At 44.2% G+C, this 19,565-nt stretch overlaps 1 protein-coding gene across 3 annotated transcripts in view; it reads left to right on the top strand.

The window, feature by feature from the left end:
• The first annotated feature begins 11,678 nt into the window (after window positions 1–11,678).
• Window positions 11,679–19,565, top strand: part of LOC145342058 (LON peptidase N-terminal domain and RING finger protein 1-like) — a 48,230-nt gene continuing 40,343 nt past the window's right edge. For all 3 annotated transcript variants that reach the window (XM_080187248.1, XM_080187265.1, XM_080187258.1), the window contains exons 1-2: window positions 11,679–12,202; window positions 17,076–17,194. In XM_080187248.1, coding sequence (XP_080043374.1) covers window positions 11,701–12,202; window positions 17,076–17,194 — 621 coding nt within the window. In that variant the 5' untranslated portion in view covers window positions 11,679–11,700. The remainder of the gene's footprint in view (window positions 12,203–17,075; window positions 17,195–19,565) is intronic.

Genomic DNA, 19,565 nt, shown 5'->3' on the forward strand with positions numbered 1-19,565 from the left:
GTTAACCAAATGGGTTTTTATAACAATCTGAAATAAAAATAGAAAATGCTGGAAATACAGGCAGCAGCTGTGGAGAGGATTAGGGGTAACATCTCAAGGTTGCAACAGACATGGGCCAGAGATTACAATTCTCTGGATCTGCATCTTGACAGAGAGATGGAGCAAAATTGAAAGGGTAAAATCAGTGTCAAATCAGACCCTGACTCTTCCTTGCTCTTTGACAGCGACAGAAGGCCACCTAGCAAATCTGCCAATGCACCCCTCATCTCAGTGTGCATCTTTATCAGTATTTTCCCATATGACACCCCATGAAATTCTTCACCTGAGTCCCCTGTAGCAGAACTCATCTGCAACCTTGGCTTCCAGTGAGCTGGCATACAAACTATGCTTTTACCAACTTGGCTGTAACCCACTGGTGCTGTTTTCCATCGAGAAGCAGATATTAAGAGGAAATTTGATAGATAAGTTCAGGCTCATGCAAGGTCTGTACAGAAATGTGAAGGGTATACTGTTATACATGGCAGAAGGATAAAGAACTGGAGGATAGCAATTTAGGATGGAAGGAAGCAATGGGAAAATCTTTCCTATGCAGCGAATGGTTAGTATCCAATATGCTGTGCCTAAGAGTGTGATTCAATCAGAGCCTTTGGAAGAGATTTTGATAATTACTTTTCAAAAATTTGCAGTGCTTTTTAAAAACATTAACCTGCAAAGAGCTGACATAAACAGACCAACGTAATGTTTTGCTGATATAATAGTTACCAAATAGTAACAGATGAAGTTTAATGTTTATTAAAGTCACAAGTAGGCTTATATTAACACTGCAACAAAGTCAGAAGGTACCTCAATTCTCTAGCAATTGAGGATAAACAATTAATAATCAGTAGTTAATAAAAGTTGGATTATACTTACTTCTGTATTTTCTATTAATATTCCAATGTTAGAATTTAAAGTATTAAAGAAGTACATGTGCTGTCACAGCCTGAGAAAGAAAACCATGAATAGAAAAGATACATAGAATCCATACAGTTCAGAAGGAGGCTATTCAGTCCATCAAGCCTGCACTGACAACAATCCCACCCTGGCCCTATCCCTGTAATCCCACATATTTATCCTGCTAGTCCCCGTGACAGTAAGGGTCAGTTTAGCATAGCCAATCAACTTAACCTGCACATCTTTGGTGAAGAACATTGGACTCCCTCCCTATTAGGAACACCCACTGTCCTTGACTATTGAAGGTCTGTTTCAGTGAAGAGAGACATCAGTAAGTCATTAAGATAAGAGACACAGCTCAAAAGAAAGCTTCATATTAAGTTTAAAGTGATCTGTGGATTAGAGCCAATAGAACTGAATCCTTATAATTATTACCAGATCTTCAATCAATTAAGGTTAAGATAGGCTTATAATTCTTTTTTGTAAACTAAAAAGGTAATGGGAACCATCCTCATACACATCTGGGGTGGAAGAACTGGTTTAGATATTTGGGGATAGTTGATATTCTTCCTGTCAGCGCAAATAATGTGCCCAACAAACTTCAGGTGGGGTTGAGCAGTCTCCTGTCAGATGGAGTTTGTATGCTAATACTGGGACTGGTTCAGTGACAATTACTCAGATAGTAGAAATTCCAGGAAGGTGTGTAGTGCTTCTCAGAGGCAGTAATGGTTTCTGTGTCGCTATGGGGAGTTGAAGTTGTGGTTTTGCTTCTTCTGGATTCACCATCCACTTGCAAATGTAAAGTTGGTAGAATTTGGTTGATAAGTATACTTGTTTTTCATGCTTTCTCTATTATTTAGTTAATAAGTTTTAGTTCTACTTTCTAGTAAATATGGGTGGACTCGGAGGCAGTCAATACAGTTTCAAAAACAAGTAACAGGATAAAGAGCAAGGAAACAGGCAGGAATCCTACTTCAGGTATGGCAAGTAATAGCAAAACTACTATAATACAAATAAATTGATTAAGCCAGAAGAGAGGAACAAGTTGCCAGAACCCGACGAACTGCATGCTAGGGTTATTATATATTTATTAGTGTCACAAGTGGGCTTACGTTTACACTGCAATGAAGTTACTGTGAATATGAGTGGTTGCAGAGATAATGGAGCCATTGGTTAAAAATTTTCATAACTTGCTAAATTCCAGTAGGCTATCAGAAGATTGGAAAACAGCCAGTGTGATCTCCATATTCAAAAAGGGAAAAAGACATTTATTGCAAGACACTGGAGTAAATAATCAAAGAGGAAATAGTTAACAATTGAGGAAAGCTGAATATAATCAAACCTAGTCAACATGGTTTTATGAAAGCTAAATCATGTTTCACAACTTTGCTTAAATTCTTTGAAGATGTAACAGAGAGCACAGATAGAGGGGAACCTGTAAATGTGGTGTATTTAACTTCCAAAAGGCATTCGACAAAGTGCTGCATATAAGGCTGGTGCATAAAGTAAAAGCCCATGGGTTTGGAGGAAGTGTGTTTGTATGGATTGAAAACTAGCTGCCACATAAGAAAACAGAAAATTGAAATAAATTGGACGGAAAGATATAATTAGTGGAGTGCTGCAGGATTAGCTCTGGGCCTGCAATTGTCAGGATGATTGTGCCTGTACCAACCCTTTGAAATACTTACCTAATTAGTCCCCTCTTCTTTCCCCCACAACTTTTGTCTTTCCAAATTTATATCCATTGATCTTTCCAAGCTGAAACAGCTTGCAAAGGGGGTTTCTTTGTTGGAGTTAATGATAACATTGAGCCTGAAAAGTTCAACTTGAAAATTTGTAAAAGTAGTGCATGACAGGGATCACGGGATACAAGAAACAATAAATACAAAGAAGCGCCTTCCAAATCCATGACACCCAACCTCCACCTAGATGGACCAAGACAGCAGATGTGTGTGAACACCATACCTGCAAGTTCTCCTCCGAACTGCACATCATCCTGACTTTAACTATATCATTGTTCACTGTTGCTGGGTCAAATCCTGGAATTGTCTTCCTAATAGCACTGTGGATGTACCTACACTACAAGGATTGTAGCAGTTCTGGAAAGCAGCTCACCACCACCATCTCAAGGCAATAGGGATGGGTAAAAATTTCTGCCCTTGTCAGTTTTATCAACAGCCCATGAAAAATAAAATTATATTTCCTGGACATTGAAGCCACAGGGAATTTCCCTTCCCATGTTCCTTTTTCCTTTTTCAAATCTGCCAACGATTTTCCCTCTCATAAAAACAACTCTTGCTCCTAGATTCTGACTCATGCCCTACACCCTCCAGTAAACGTCTGCAATTGAATCAGACAGTTTGCAACTGTCCTGTCATCTTTGATCCTGAGATGAACTTCTGAGCACATATCTTCACATCACTCACACTAATTCCACCTCAGTAACATGACCTAATTCTGACTCTTGTCGCCTGCTGCTAAAATTCTGAACCATGCCATTTTTGCCTCTCAACATGACTATTCTAATGCATACTTGGCTGGCCTCTTATGTTTTACCCTTTGTAAACTTGAGGTCATTCAAGACTCTCCTTCCTATGTCCTAACTCACACTGTTTTCCATTCATCCATGACTTCTGTGCTTGCTGACTAATATTAGCTCTCAGTTAAACAATAGTTTGGGTTTACAATTCACAACCTTGTTTTCAAATCCTTCCCTGCCCTCGCACCTTCCAGTCTCTAATGTTGCCAGCTCCACTAAATTCCTTTAATTTCAGCCTCTTGAGCATCTCTTAACTTTAACCATTCCAGCGTTGGTAGCCAAATCTTCAACTATCAACTCATTCCTTTGGATGGAGGATTTCCCTTGTGAAGAAAGGTTGAAGAGGCTGGGCCTGTACCCACTGGAGTTTAGAAAAATGAGAGGTAATCTTTTTGAAACAATCCAGATTCTGAGGATTCTTGGTAGGGTAGATGTCAAGAGGATGTTTCTTCTTGTAGGGAGACTAGTTCCAAGGGACACTGTTTAAAAATAAGTTGTCGCCCTCTTAAGAACATAAGAACATAAGAAATAGGAGCAGGAGTAGACCATCTAGCCCTTCGAGCCTGCCCCGCCATTCAATAAGGTCATGGCTGATCTGACGTGGCTCAGTTCCACTTTCCTGCCCTCTCCCCATAACCCTTAATCCCCTCGCTTATCAAAAACCCATCAACCCGTGTCTTAAAAATATTTAGCGAGGCAGCCTCCACCACTTCAACAGGCAGAGAATTCCAGAGATTCACCACCCTTTGAGTGAAGAAGTTCCTCCTCAACTCCGTTCTAAACCGCCCCCCCTTTATCTTGAGGCTGTGCCCCCTAGTCCTACTGTCTTTTTTGAGCGGGAAGAGTCTCTCCACCTCTATCCTATCCATCCCATTCATCATCTTATACGTCTCAATGAGATCTCCCCTCATTCTTCTAAACTCTAACGAGTACAAGCCTAGTTTATTCAGCCTCTCCTCATAGCTCAACCCCCTCAACTCCGGTATCAGCCTAGTAAACCTCCTCTGCACTCCCTCCAAGGCCAAAATATCCTTGCGCAGGTGCGGTGCCCAAAACTGCACACAGTACTCCAGCTGCGGCCTCACCAATGCCCTATACAGCTGCAGCAAGACCTCCCTACTTTTATATTCAATCCCCCTCGCTATGAAGGCCAGCATCCCATTCGCCTTCCTGACCACCTGCTGCACCTGCAAGCTGGGTTTTTGCAACTCATGCACAAGGACCCCGAGGTCCCTCTGCACCGTCACCTGCTGCAGTTTTTCACCACGTAAGTAAGAGTCCTTCCTACCATTATTCCTACCAAAGTGGACCACCTCGCACTTGCCAACATTAAATTCCATTTGCCAGTTCCTGGCCCATTCGCCCAGCCTATCTAGATCCTTCTGCAGACTCTCCACACCCTCCGCACAATTTGCCATTCCACCAATCTTGGTGTCATCAGCAAATTTCGACACCCTACACTCGGTTCCCTCCTCCAGATCATCTATATAAATGGTAAAAAGCTGAGGCCCCAGCACCGACCCCTGGGGCACTCCACTAGTCACCATCCACCAATCCGAATAGCACCCGTTGACCCCCCACTCTCTGCCTCCTATTTGACAACCAATCCCCTATCCACGCTAACACCCTACCCCCAACTCCATGTCCCTCGACCTTCTGCAATAACCTCTTGTGAGGTACTTTGTCAAATGCCTTCTGAAAATCTAGAAAGACCACATCCACCGGCTCTCCTCTATTCACTGCCCTAGACACATCCTCATAGAACTCCAGTAAATTTGTCAGACACGACTTCCCTTTAATGAAACCGTGCTGCGTCTGCTCTATCAAGCAATTCCCTTCAAGATGCCTCGCAATTTCCTCCTTAATGACGGATTCTAACATTTTACCTACCACAGACGTTAAACTAACCGGCCTATAATTCCCCGCCTTTTGCCTGGCACCCTTCTTAAACAACGGCGTAACATTAGCCGTTTTCCAATCTTCCGGCACTTCCCCGGAATCCAGCGACGTCTGGAAAATAACCACCAAGGCATCCACTATCACCTCCGCCATTTCTTTCAGAACCTTCGGATGCATTCCATCCGGTCCTGGGGACTTGTCCACAATCAGCCCCCTCCAGTCTGTCGAGCACCGCCTCTCTAGTAACAGTAATGTCATTAAGACCCTCCAGTCCTACCACCTTTCCATCGCTAACACCCGGCAAATTATTCACGTCCTCCTCCGTGAAGACAGAAACAAAAAAGTTATTCAATACCTTAGCCATATCCCCATCCCCTACCACTAGCTCCCCTTTCTCATCCTCTAAAGGACCAACGTTCACCCTAGCCAGCCTCTTCCTTTTCATATATTTATAAAAACTCTTGCTATCCTTTTTTATATTAAGCGCTAGCCCAGCTTCATAGTTTCTCCTACCCTTCTTTATCAACTTCTTTGTCAATCTTTGTTGACATTTAAACCTCTCCCAATCCTCTTCTCGCCCACTACTCTTAGCTACTCTAAATTCCCCCGCTTTTAATTTAACACTTTCCTTCACCTCCTTCGTTATCCACGGCTTATTACCTCTCCTCCTACGGTCCTTTTTGACCATCGGAATAAATTTCCGCTGAGCACCAAGAAAGATCTCCTTAAAGATCCTCCACTGCTCCTCAGCAGACCCTCCCTCCAACGCGCTCCCCCAGTCAACATTCGCCAATTCTTCTCTCACCCTACCGTACTCCCCTCTATTCAAACAAAGTACGCGTGTCCGGGAACCCACTTTCTCCTCCTCCATCTGCACCAGAAACTCCACCATACAATGATCACTCTCTCCAAGAGGATCCTTCACCACAAGGTCCCTAATTCTACCTGCCTCATTACATAGCACCAGATCCAAGATAGCTCGCTCCCTCGTCGGCTCCAACACACACTGTTCAAGGAAACTATCCCGGCAGCATTCCAAGAACTCCTCCTCGAGCCCACCGCGTCCAACATGGGTCAACCAATCAATATGCAAATTGAAATCCCCCATAACTACGGCCATCCCATTCCTGCACGCCGCACTTATTTGCGCGTTAACAGCTCGCCCTACCTCCAGATCATTATTCGGGGGCCTATAGACGACACCCACCAGCGTCTTCCTCCCTTTGCTGTTCCTAATCTCCACCCACAACGATTCCATGTTCTGCTCCTTGGCTCCAATATCATCCCTTGCTACCACCTTGATGCTATCCTTAATCAGCAGAGCTACGCCACCCCTTTTTCCCTCCTGCCTATCCTTCCTAAACACTTGATAGCCCTGTACATTCAGCTCCCAGTCCCTGTCACCTTGCAGCCACGTCTCTGTAATGGCCACCAGATCGTATCCATTTGTGTTGATCTGCGCCACCAGCTCATCCACTTTATTCCTAATGCTTCGTGCATTCAGATAAAGTGCCTTCATCCCAGCTTTCACCTGCACCTTATTTGCCGGAACGCCACCAACCATACTCACGCCCCCTACTCCCTCTATTATTGGGACATCCTCAGCCTCTTCCCTTACCTGTACCCTATCCTTAACTTTAGACCTCGTAACGTCACCTACCCTCGCACCCTCCCCCCCCCAATTAGTTTAAAGCCCTGTCTACAGTCCTCTTTACTCGATTCGCCAGCACTCTGGTCCCAGCACGGTTCAGACCAACCCCATCCCGCCCGAACAGGTCCCACCTACCCCAATACTGGTGCCAATGCCCCATAAATTCAAACCCATTCCTCCCACACCAATCCCTGAGCCACCCATTCACTTCCTTAATCCTGTCAACCCTATGCCCGTCTGCACTCGGTTCAGGCAGTAGCCCAGAGATAACCACTTTGTCGGTTCTACTTTTTAATTCCATTCCCAGCTTTTCATACTCCCTCCCCAGATCCTCAGTTTGCATTTTGCCTACGTTGCCGGCACCCACATGTACCACAACGACCGGATTCTCACCCTCCCACTCCAGATTCCTCTGCAGCCCAGATGCGACATCCCGGACCCGAGCACCAGGCAGACAACACACCCTTCTGTGCACTTTGTCATTGTGACAAAGGACAGTGTCTATACCCTTCACTCCACTATCCCCAATCACTACTATGTTCCTTTTCCCCTTCTCTTTACCTATGTCCTGCTGCATCACTGTACCGTGTGCAGTTTGCTCACCAACCTCACCTGCCTCGTCCTCTTCCAGAGTGGAAGCAAGAACCTCAAACCTGTTATGCAGATTAAGAGGCTGAGGCCTCCGCTCCTCACCCCCTTTCCTCCTCCCAGCAGCCCCCTCTTGTCCCTGACCCTTAGAGTTAGCCAGTCTATGGGGGGTGGATGTCACTTGCACCCCATTGACAATGGCACCCTTTCTCCCCCTGATGAGCCTCAGTGTCTGTAGCTCAGAGGCCAGCTCATCTACCTTGAGCTGGAGCTCCTCCAGCAACCTGCACTTACTGCAGACATGGTCACTGGGATGGACCCTGGGGTCCACCAGTTCCCACATCATACAGAAACCAGACATCACATGCCCCTCCATTATTCACTGTAGTAGTTTTGAAAAAAAATTTTTTTTTTCCTTGTTTTTTCAGACGAAGTCACCTGGCCTTTTTTCCCTCAAGCCCTTTTTGATATTAAGCCCTAATAGCTCACTCTGCTTCCCTCTCACTCCACTGCCCACTCCGACGCTGCCCGCTGTCTACACCAGGCCTCCTTTTAAACCTGGCGCTGATTTAAAGCTGTCTGGCCCACAACTCCCTTCTAACCACTCCCTCAGAATTCTTAAAGCAGTAATTACAATAAATAAATGCTTTAAACAGTTCTACAAAGAACAAAGTGCTTTAAACTTATTTTAAACAGGTTTTTAACAGGTAAAATCTTAGCTCTCTCTCTGCTCCTTCACTCGTCTGCAAGGAGAATATTTTTCTCTCAGGATTCTTAGACTGTGGAAGTCCCTTCCCAGGAAAGCAATGGTGGCTTGGTCACTGAATCTATTCATGGCTAATGTTGTAATGATTTTTGATAAACATGGGAGTCAAAAGTTTTTGGGGGAAGAAAGGAAAGTGGAGTTGACACAAAAATCAGATCAGGCATGATCTTTCAAATGGCGCCAATGGATCGTAGGGCTGAATTATCTCTTCTTGCTTCTAAGACTTGAATCCTAAGTCCTAAGTCAAGGTCCTAAATTCTGGAATTCACTAAACCTCTCTATCTTTCCTTCCTGCTTTAAGATACTGCTTGAAACATAGCTCTTTGATCAAGCTTTTGGTCATCTAAACTAATGGGCTGGATCCTCATCCATGAGACAGATAGCAGAAGTTAGGAAAATTCCCAACTCAGCCTGCCAATCTTGGAAGAGATTGCCTGCAAGTACAGGAGTTTCATTTTGGGATGTGGGCTGAAGTGAGGCCAGCTCACCTGGAAAAAGTTTAGAGGCAGCCAGAGCAGTTGCCGATGCAGAGATGGGCTCTTTAAAGGCTCACCTTAGTGCTGTAGGACTTTGCTCCAATTAGAATAGCAACAGAAAGGCCCTTCGCCCTCTCAGTCCTTTTATCCCCACATACTCCCTATGTCCCATCTATGCTACTTCATGCCCCCACCCATCAACCGTGGCTCCTCATGCTCCCCATGCCAAGGTATGTCCACCAAATAGCCCCTACGGTCCCTTACCAAGGTATGGTCCCACTTAACGTCTATGGCCCCTCATGTCCAGTTCTGGCACTTTCATGCCCATTCACCCACTATACACTATATATAAACAATGATTTCTATAGTGACAACAGGATGTGGAAAAAAAGTTTTAAAAAATCATTAATTGATAACTTTCCACTTCCTTAAAACCTCCTCTTCACTACAGTCCAATAAAAGTGTCAATCATCACAAGCCTATAAAGTAACAAAGCAACTGCAAGCACTTGAATCTTCTTTATCTTGTGTCAATGTGAAATTGATACAAGAGCTTCCACATCCAGGGATGTCAATCAAGCAATGCTTTCCCTGAGGCTCAGGTGTTTCAATAGCTAATGGATTTTTGTCGTCCCAGCCAAATACATTTTTTAAGCTTTTTCTTTAAACACATTCTACCATTACTGTTCAGTTTATTGCAGCGATACAATGTTTAGTTAGTGGATGGGCATACGAGTGCCATGACATGGAGGCATGAGAGACGATAGGGTTTCTTTGAGAGGCATACCTCAGTATGAGGACATGAAAAGCCAATGGACATGGGTTGGGGAATACTGCCACGAGGTGCATGAGGAGCACATTGTGAACTTACCTTTCAAAAGTTTCCTTTTTGCAGATAATGGTTCGCAATTCCATGGAGGTGCCACAAACCACAGCTCTTTGAAAACCTGACTTGACTCTATGAACGTTGCGAAAGACTCCCACAATGGGGCTAGTCAGGTCAGAAATGCAGGGTGTGGGTTCGCAACCTCAACCAGCCCACACCCTTAAATCATAGATCCCAGCAATGGGATGGGGAATCTGGACTCTCCATAATTTTTAAAAGAGTCCCGAGTCATCAAGATGTGGTGAAAATCCAAACCAAAATCTCCTTGTCTAACTTGATGTCAAATTTTGTATTGCCACATTGTTGTGAAGTGCCTTGGAACATTTTATTAAGTTAAAGGCACTATATAAATAATATTGGTGTTACACAAACCTCCCACTCTTATGTCTGCTAGAAAATAGTCAACAGAAGCTATCTGAAATTGTTACTTTGCTTTACAAATTAAAAAGAAAAATAGAATACAGAATTGTTTATAAATTAAAACAGAATCTGTCAATACATGTAAATTTTCTCCCTTTCCCTTCATCAAGTACCAGAATGTTATGAAACTTACTGCACTGATTTCATAACAGTCTCTTCATGAACTAAATGCCAAAGTCACCTTCTTAGGTAATGCTGCTGTTACCTAGAATTAAGACTTAATTCTGCTTGTAACATATAATGTGTGTTACAGGGTAAGAAAGGGATATTTAGACTACTGAGTTACATACTGGAAATATTATGAGGTGCCATTACTTGATGTAATTGCTTCATTTCAGTGCAATTGAATCTGTCAGTCTCCACATCTTGAAGAGGGGGAAAGAAATCTCTAACCTTCTCGCATTCTGTGCAGAACCCACAATTGCCCCTTCCCCGCTAAATAAAACTTTGAGCGTGTTCCCTTCTTGATTAAGTTAGGTTTTGAACTGGTCAGTGGCACTGGGGCAATGTAATGTTTTCTTATGTTGTGCTTTAAAGCCATCCAGACAGCAGACGCCCTCATTCCTGGCTATCTGTATCTGCTATCCCTCAATGTGGAGATAGCGGTGTTGGACTGGGGTAAACACAGTAAGAAGTCTCACAACACCAGGTTAAAGTGCAACCAGGTTTACTTATAGCAAACACCACTAGCTTTCGGAACTGGCCAAGAGAAGTGTCTTTGGTGCAGTGTCTCCTCTACCACTTCAAGCAGGGGCATGGAGCCAGCACACTGGACCCTGAGTCCCGGCACTGGCTGGCTGTCAGAGACTGATAGCCAAGTTCCACACACGAGGGCAGCCCCAACCGGGATCTTGGGTTCATGTCACACTATCTGTAACCTCCACAACTTGCCTGGACTTGCAAAATTTCACAAACTGTCCTGTCTGGAGACAATACACGTCTCTTTAACATGCAGTTAACGCTGTCTGCACTCACATTGTCTGTACCTTTAAGACTTGATTAGCTGTAAAAACTCACATTCCAATCACTATTCATGTAAATTGAGTTTGTATCTTTATATACCGTTTGTGATCAGAACCCCCACCCACCTGACAAAGGAACAGCCAGTTCTGAAAGCTAGTGGTGTTTGCTATAAATAAACCTGTTGGACTTTAACCTGGTGTTGGGAGACTTCTTACTCTGCTATCCCTCCCCTACCCCTCTATCCCTCTGGGGTCCCTCCTTCTCCCTCCCCCTACAGCCCCTAGGGTGCCTCAATGTCTCTGAGATCCCTACCTCTCCTTGTTGTGCCTATCTGTCCGCCTTTCCCTCTCTCTCCTCCTCCTCGGGCTGTTATGAAACTTTCTTGGTGGTTGCTTTGTGACATGTTTTTGCCGCAGTTGTTTTGTAACGGTCACTCAGGCCCCGCCCCTTTCCCACCTTCCTCCAATAGAAGCCGCGCTCCGGGGTCACGTGTAGAGTGACTGCCGGCTCGCTGCCGGTGGCTGGCCGCGCATGTGCCAGGCAGCCCAGTCTAACAACGTCGGTGGCTCCGAGTGGTCGGATGGCTAGTGCCCAAACCCGGGACGGTGACCCCACCGCCGGCACCCAAACCCGGGACGGTGACCCCACCGCCGGCACCCAAACCCGGCTGGCGGCCGGCAGCCTACGACCCGAGCAGCTGGGCGGCCTGGTGCAGTGTCTCCTCGACCACTTCAAGCGAGGACATGGAGCCGGAACGCTGGACCCGGAGCCCCGGCACCGGCTGGCAGGCGGCGGCGGCTTCCTGGACTGTGGTGGCTGCCAGGAGCTGCTGGCCCAGCCCGTCACCCTGCACTGCGGCCATACCTGGTGCCGGCACTGCCTCCGGAGGAGTCCCCGCTGCCCGGGCTGCGGAGAGGCGGCCGACCTTCAGTCGCTGCGCCCCAATGTTATCCTCAACTACCTGATGGCTAAGTGGTTCCCGGCTGAGGTCCGGCGGGCTCGGGACAGAATCAGACTGGAGGAGCTAGTGGCTCAGTGCCGCTTCCCCGAGGCTTTGAGATTGCTGGAGCAGCTGGAACTGAGTAAGTGTGGGCTGCTGTTTATTATCTGTGAGAGTCAGTGGGATGCCTGCCACTGACCTTCTGTCTCGTCCTGTTGTGTAACTGAGACACCAGGTTGTATAACTGAACCGAGTGTGAATGTTTTATAAGGACTGGGAAGCTAAAAATTCAGCCCCCTTCCAGGAAATTGATTGGTGACACCCAGAAATCAACTGTGTGTATGTTTGTATTTATTCAGTTCTTGGGTTGTTACGGTGAAACAATAACTCCTCCCTCCCCCTCCTGTCGGCAGCTTTCTTCTTACGTAAACACTCCTGGTTACTTATTGAAAGTTTCATCAGCCCTTACTGACACAGTCGTTGCGCCGAAGCCCTGTTTCTTCGCCAGGACATTCCTCGCTTGCAGCACTTTCTATCCTTAACGAGACGGGCATGTAATTACTTTAATTCGAAGGCATTTTTGTTGGAGATACTGTAATATTGCTTCCGTCGTAAATCAAACATAGCGCACATTTTCAAAACGCAGCAACCTGCTGTCAAATGTCAGATGTACTTCCCGGCATGTTTTACACACGTCAGGAGTACTGATGTAACCCGAACACTTAATTTTGGAAAATAGTTTATCACTTCTTAAAAAACACTTCCTTATGTTCTTGTTTATGATCTACGGACGTAGGAGCAGGCCATTTGGCCTGATCTCAACTCCACTTTCCTATCTCCCCGCCCTCCCCAAATACTTGGCTGCCATGGATATCAGAATCTGTCTAACCTGCATTGAATAAACTAAATGATCCAGCCATCGTTGCTTTCTGGGGGAGAAAATTCCACAGACGATTAATCCTCAAGCAAAAGCTCTCCTTTGTCTTAAAAGGGAGCCTTTTGTTCTTAAACTGTCCCCTAGTTACAGTCTTGCCCCACAAGGGGAAACGTCCTCCTGCTATCCACTGTGTACAGTGACTGATCAATTCTGCTTCAGATTGGTTCAAACGTTTCTTATTGTCTCTAGAATTTATGAAAATGCCGTAAGGTATAAGATACAAGAGTAGGTCATTCAGTTCTTTGAGCCTGCTGTACCATTTAATAAAATCATGGCTGCTCTAACACTAAGTCCACTTTTCTGCCTTATCTTCATACCCTCAACTCCCCAAAACCTGTCAATCTCTGTCTTGAAAATGTTCAAGGACTTGGCCTCCACAGCCAGTATTTAGACAGCCAGTTACAGAGACAGGGAGGGGTGAAGTCAGGACTGATGGATATATAGAATTTACGGGCTAAATCACTTTGTATAAAGAGCAACATAAGAAATAGGAGCAGGAGTAGGCCATCTAGCCCTTTTGAGTCTGCCCTGCCATTCAGTAAGATCATGGCTGATCTGAAGTAGATCAGCTCCACTTTCTCGCTTTCTCCCCATTACCCTTAATTCCCTTGCCTGTCAGAAATCTATCTACCCGTGACTTAAATATATTCAGTGAGGTAGCCTCCACCACTTCAATGGGCAGAGATTCACCACCCTTTGAGTGAAGAAGTTCCTCCTCAACTCCGTTCTAAACTGCCCCCCCCCCCTTATTTTGAGGCTGTGCCTTCTAGTTCTGCTATCCTTTCTAAGCGGGAAAAATCTCTCTACCTCTACCCTATCTAGCCCCTTCATTATCTTGTAGGTCTCTGTAAGATCCCCCCTCAGCCTTCTAAACTCTAATGAGTACAGACCCAGTCTATTCAATCTCTCTTCATAAGCTAACCCCCTCATCTCTGGTATCAGCCTGGTGAACCTTCCCTGTACTCCCTCCAAGGCCAATATATCCATTCGCAAATGCGGGGACCAAAACTGCACACAGTACTCCAGTTGTGGCCTCACCAGTGCCCTGTACAGTTGCAGCAAGACCTCCCTGCTTTTATATTCTATTCTCCTCGCTATAAAGGCCAACATTCCATTTGCTGAACTGAAACACTGAAAAGTCATTTCTCAACATTTGGAACTTGAGAGCATGGGATGAAGTTCGGCAATATTGGCCTAAACAGTTCAAATTATTTACATAATACAGTTTATTGAATGTTTTTGAAATTTCAATGCTGAGAGATACTGTAGATCACAGGAATACACTATCTTAAACCTGACATTTGTAGTTAACTAGTTCCCTTTTGATAGGGTAACATTTCTGTGGGGTGGGGGGGTTGGTTTATGGCAGAAAAACCCTATGGAAGTTGCTGGTATGTGATAATGGTGATAGCGCAAAAACAGAAAATGCTGGAAAATCTCAGCAAATCTGACAGCATCTGTGGAAAGAAGTGAAGACTTGGGAACCTGGGAAAGTTAGTGGTGATATATTGAAGACAGTTTGCATTACGGTATTGGAAGTGATGGACGTATTAAAATGTATGAAGATGGATAAATCTCCTGGCCCTGACAGGTATATCCAAGAACACTGAGGCTAGAAAATAAATTGCAGGAGTCCTGGTTGAGATTATTTGCATCATCGTTAGCCATGGGTGAGGTACCAGAAGACTGGGGGGTAGCAAATGTGCCCTTATTTAAGGACTGCAAAGAAAAGTCTGGGAATTATAGACCAGTAAGCCTAATATCTATGGTGGGTAAGTTACTAGAGAGGATTCTGATGGATAAGATATCGAGGCGTCTGGAAAGACAGGGTTTGATTAGGAGTAGTCAGCATGGCCTTGTGCATGGGAGATCGTGCCTTACAAACTTGTTAGAGCTCTTTGCAGTGACCAGGAAGGTTAATGAGGGAAGGGTGGTGGACATAAACTATATGAATTTCAGTAAGGCCTTTGATAAAGTTCCACATGGTAGGCTGCCTTGGAAGGTTAGATCACATGGAATCCAAGGCGAGCTGGCAAATTGGATATACAATTGGCCTGATGGTAGGAAGCAGAGAGTAATGGTGGAGTATGCTTGTTGGACTGGAGGCCTGTGGTGTGGTGTGCATGATGTGGAGATGCTGGTGTTGGACTGGGGTAAACACATTAAGAAGTCTCTCAACACCAGGTTAAAGCCTAACAGGTTTATTTGGTAACAAACGCCACCAGCTTTCAGAGCGCTGCTCCTTCATCAGGTGAGTGGGGAGCGGGAACGTTATCAAAAATTGCAGCAGGATCTTGATCAGCTGGGGAAGTGGGCATAGAATTGGCAAATGGAGTTCAACACAGGTAAGTGTGAGATGTTGCATTTTGGAAAGTCAAATCAGGATGGGACTTTCACGGTGAATAGGAGGAGCTTAGGGAGTATCGTGAAACAGAAAGATCTTGGAGACCTAGGTACACGGTTCTCCAAGATGGGGTCACAAGTAGGTAGGGCGATGAAGGCTTTTGGCATGCTGGCCTTCAGTCAGGGCACTGAGTATAGAAGTTGGGAAGTTATGTTGCAGTTGTACAGGAGGTTGGTGAGGCCACTGCTGGAGTATTGTGTTCAGTTTTGGTTGCCTTGCTATCGGAAAGATGTTATTAAGCTGGAGAGTGTAGAAAAGATTTCCAAGGATGTTGCCAGGCCTCCAGAGACTGAGTTATAAGGATAGATTGGACAGGCTAGGACTTTTTCCTTTGGCGCTTAGGAGAATAAGGGATGATCTTATAGAGGTGTATAAGATCATGAGAGGCATGGATAGGTTGAATGCACTCAGTCTTTTTCCCAGGGTTGGGGAACCAAGAGCTAGAGGGCGTAGGTTTAAGTTCAGAGGAGAAACAATTAGTGGGAGCCTGAGGAGCAACTTTATTTCACAAAGGGTGATACATACGTGGAATGAGGCAGGGACAGTGACAACATTTAAAAGGCATTTGGACAAACACTTGGATTGAAAAGGTTTAGAGGGATTTGGGGCAAATTCAGGCAAATAGAGTTAGCTTAGATGGGCATTTTGGCCAGCATGGACTAATTTGGGCCTGTCTCCCTGCCATAGGTTCTGAGATTCATTCATTTAAATGCAAATGACAAAAAATTGGGTTACATGGGGTAATTTGAGGTAAATATAAATATGGTAAGAATAGCCTATTTGGAAGTTATAGGTGACTTTAGACCCATGGTTGCCAAAGTTTTCAACTACTTGGGGGTTTTCTGGCTTTCTATCTGGGTCTGTTGAAGATTGATTGCCATGTTACTATGTGACTGTCAGAATGTTGAAAATGGACTAGATGGACCATGGCTGTTTCTCACTCCTATGTTGGTAGCTTACCATCTGTAGTGTTTTGACCAGTAAAAAGTCTAACAACACCAGGTTTCAGTCCAACCGATTTATTTGATAGTAAATTCACTAGCTTTCGGGTTAGCCACTTCGTCAGGTGAGTGGAGAGTTCTGGCCTCAGACAGAGTATATAAAACACAGACAGTTTACAGATTACTGATTAGAATGCTAATCTTTACACCTTCGCATTCTAATCAGTAATCTGTAAACTGTCTGTGCTTTATATACTCTGTCTGAGGCCAGAACTCTCCATTCACCTGACGAAGGGGCTAACCCAAAAGCTAGTGAATTTACTATCAAATAAATCGGTTGGACTGAAAGCTGGTGTTGTCAGACTTTTTACTATGTTTACCCCAGTCCAACGCTGGCATATCCACATTGTGTTTTGACCATGCATATATTTTTCTGCACTTGAAAACTAGCTGCAACTGTGAAGGTTAGAATTCTAAAATTTTACACTTATGGTCACTAAAAGAATGTAGGTATGGAAAATGTACTTGGAAAGATTTCTCACAGCTTAATGCATGTTCCCAAATGCTGAATCAATATATTATGATCATAAGGCATTTGAATCTTTACATTGAAGGGAATGAGTTGCACTGTCAATTGCAATGTACAAAACCTTGTCACTGGTGTTCTGTGCTAAAACATTGGTGCAAAATCAACAATAGATAATCTGTATTTTGATGCCTAACATTTCTTTAGAACCCAGTGATGTTGGTCTACAGAGCTACAGGGCTGAATCAAATGCTGGTCTTCGACTGATCAAAGAAGCGATTGAAGATATGGAAGCAGTATGTTCAAGAAGGCCTGCTTGGCCAGAGGTAGGCAATATTGTGTATTTCATCATTGTGTTCCATAGCAAAATGGAAGCTTGCCCAATCCTAATTAATTCAGTGATGAACCTAATTTATCCTATCATCTCTCCTACAATCTTGCTCTGTTCAGATTTTGTAACTTGACTGTTAATGTATGTTTCTTGAAATCCAAATTTTAAAAGAACATCTCATGCAATCATAGAATCCCCATTGAGTTTGCACTGATTCTGTCATAGTATCTTACCCAGTTCCTCTTTCCCACCCTATTTGCGTAATCATAAACATGTCCCATGGCTAATCCATCTAACCTATGCATCTTGAGACACCAAGGGGCAATTTACCATGGACAGTCCACCTCTGCATGATTGTTTGGAATGGAGAGAAGTAGAAATGGGATGGATTTTATGAATGCATTAGAATACTTTGTCAGGGTGGTTTCCTAGACTCAACCATCTTCTGTTGCTTTATCGATGACCATCCCTCCATCATAAGGTTAGAAGTGGGAGTGTTTACTAATTACAATTCAGTTCATTAACATTCACAACTCCTCAGGTAATGAAGCAGTTAGTTTCTATATGTAGCAAGACCTGGACAATATCTAGTCTTGGTGGCAAATAATGTTCATGCCACACAAGTGCTAGGCAAGACCATCTCCAACAAGAGAGAACCTAATCATTTCCCCATGGTATTCAGTGACATTACTATTACTGAATTTCACACCATCAACATTCTGGAAGGGTGGCGGGGGGGAGCTGGGGGCTGGTTTACAATTCAGCAGAGACTGAACTAGGCCAGCCAGATAAATACTCAGGCTACAAGAGCTTGTGAAGTTGTATGAATGAAGTAGTGGCATGATGGGACAATTGGCCAAGTATTTGGTACAAAATAAGGAAAGCTGACCAAGCTATTCCAAAATGCCAGACCGCTGTAAGACCTGATGAGGCTGACTCCACATGATTAGGGCTGTATGAGTTAGACAAGATAAGGTCAGAGATGACGAAGTCATTGGCCTTCTTTTGTTCTATCAAAATGACAAGAAAAAGTTATGAATAATGAGACAGAGTTCTAGGAGGTCAGCAAATTGTACCATTGTGATGCTACTATTTTTCAAATTCCTGAATAAGCTCTGGTCATGCAAACTGATAATGATTATTATAAATACTGAATTGATTCTTTATGTAATCAATTAACTTAGGGAATTAATAAGTCATAATGACAGCTCTTCGAACTCAAGTTACTGCCACTACTGCATGCAGTCTTTCGTAAATAAAGACTAATTTTTTGGGTCGGAAAGAATTTTTTTGAGTCTCTCTATCACAATCAAGAAGCAGGAAAATTTCCACTTCAACAAGCTGGTCAGAGGTAGGGAATTCTTTGGCAAGGACCTCACCACCTGACACCCCCCCCCCAAAAAAACAAAACAAAAAGCTTGTGCACCATCTGCAAGACATGATCCGGGGTGTAATGGATACTCTCCACTTGCCTGGATGAATGCAGCTCGACAGCATTCAAACCAAAACAGCCCACTTGACTATCTCTCCCTTCATCATCAATGCACAGTGACAGCAGTGTGCTTCATCTAAAAGGTGCATTGTAGTAACTTGCCAAGGTCCTTCAACAGTACCTTTTCAAAATATGTGGAGTTACGGGGATAGGCTAGGTGGACTCAGTGTTGTCTGTGCAGACTCGTTGGGCCGAATGGCCTCCTGCTGCAATGTAGAATTTCTATGATTCTATGAAACCTCTACTGTTTAGGAGGAGAACGGTAGCAGGTGTTTGGAAACATCGCTACCAGGAAATTTCTCTCCAAGCTACATATCATCTTTCACTGTTGCTGGATCAAAATCCTGGAACTCTGGAGCTGTAGCAGCGGCGCTGTCTGTCCAGAGCAGCCAGGCTCAGGCCTTGGCTCTGACTCTCAAACAAGTGCTGACCGACTTCAACAATGAATTGCAGAAAATTGGTATGCAGATGCAGTGTATAATTAAAGGAGACAAATGGAATGTTGGCATTTATTGCAAAAGGATTGGAGTATAAAAGTAGAGAAGTATTGTTGAAATTGTAAAGGGCATTGGTGAGATCACACCTGGAGTATTTTTTCAGTTTTATTCTCCTTATTTGAGGAAGAATGTGATGGCATTGGAAGCAGTTCAGCGGAGGTTCACTAGAATGTTTCCAGGGATGAAGGAAGGGGTTGATGCATGAGGAGAGATTAAACAGTTGGGCTTCTGCTTGCTGGCATTTAGAAGGATGAGGGGATCTGATTGAGGTATATCAAATTTTAAAAGGGATTAATAAAGTAAATGTATGCCAAATGTTTTCTTTCATGGGGCAATCTAGAACAAGAGGTCATGGTATAGGTTGAGAGGCAGTAGAT

This window comes from Carcharhinus amblyrhynchos, chromosome 1, assembly GCF_965287045.1.
Source record: "Carcharhinus amblyrhynchos chromosome 1, sCarAmb.v2.hapA, whole genome shotgun sequence".
NCBI lineage: Eukaryota > Metazoa > Chordata > Chondrichthyes > Carcharhiniformes > Carcharhinidae > Carcharhinus > Carcharhinus amblyrhynchos.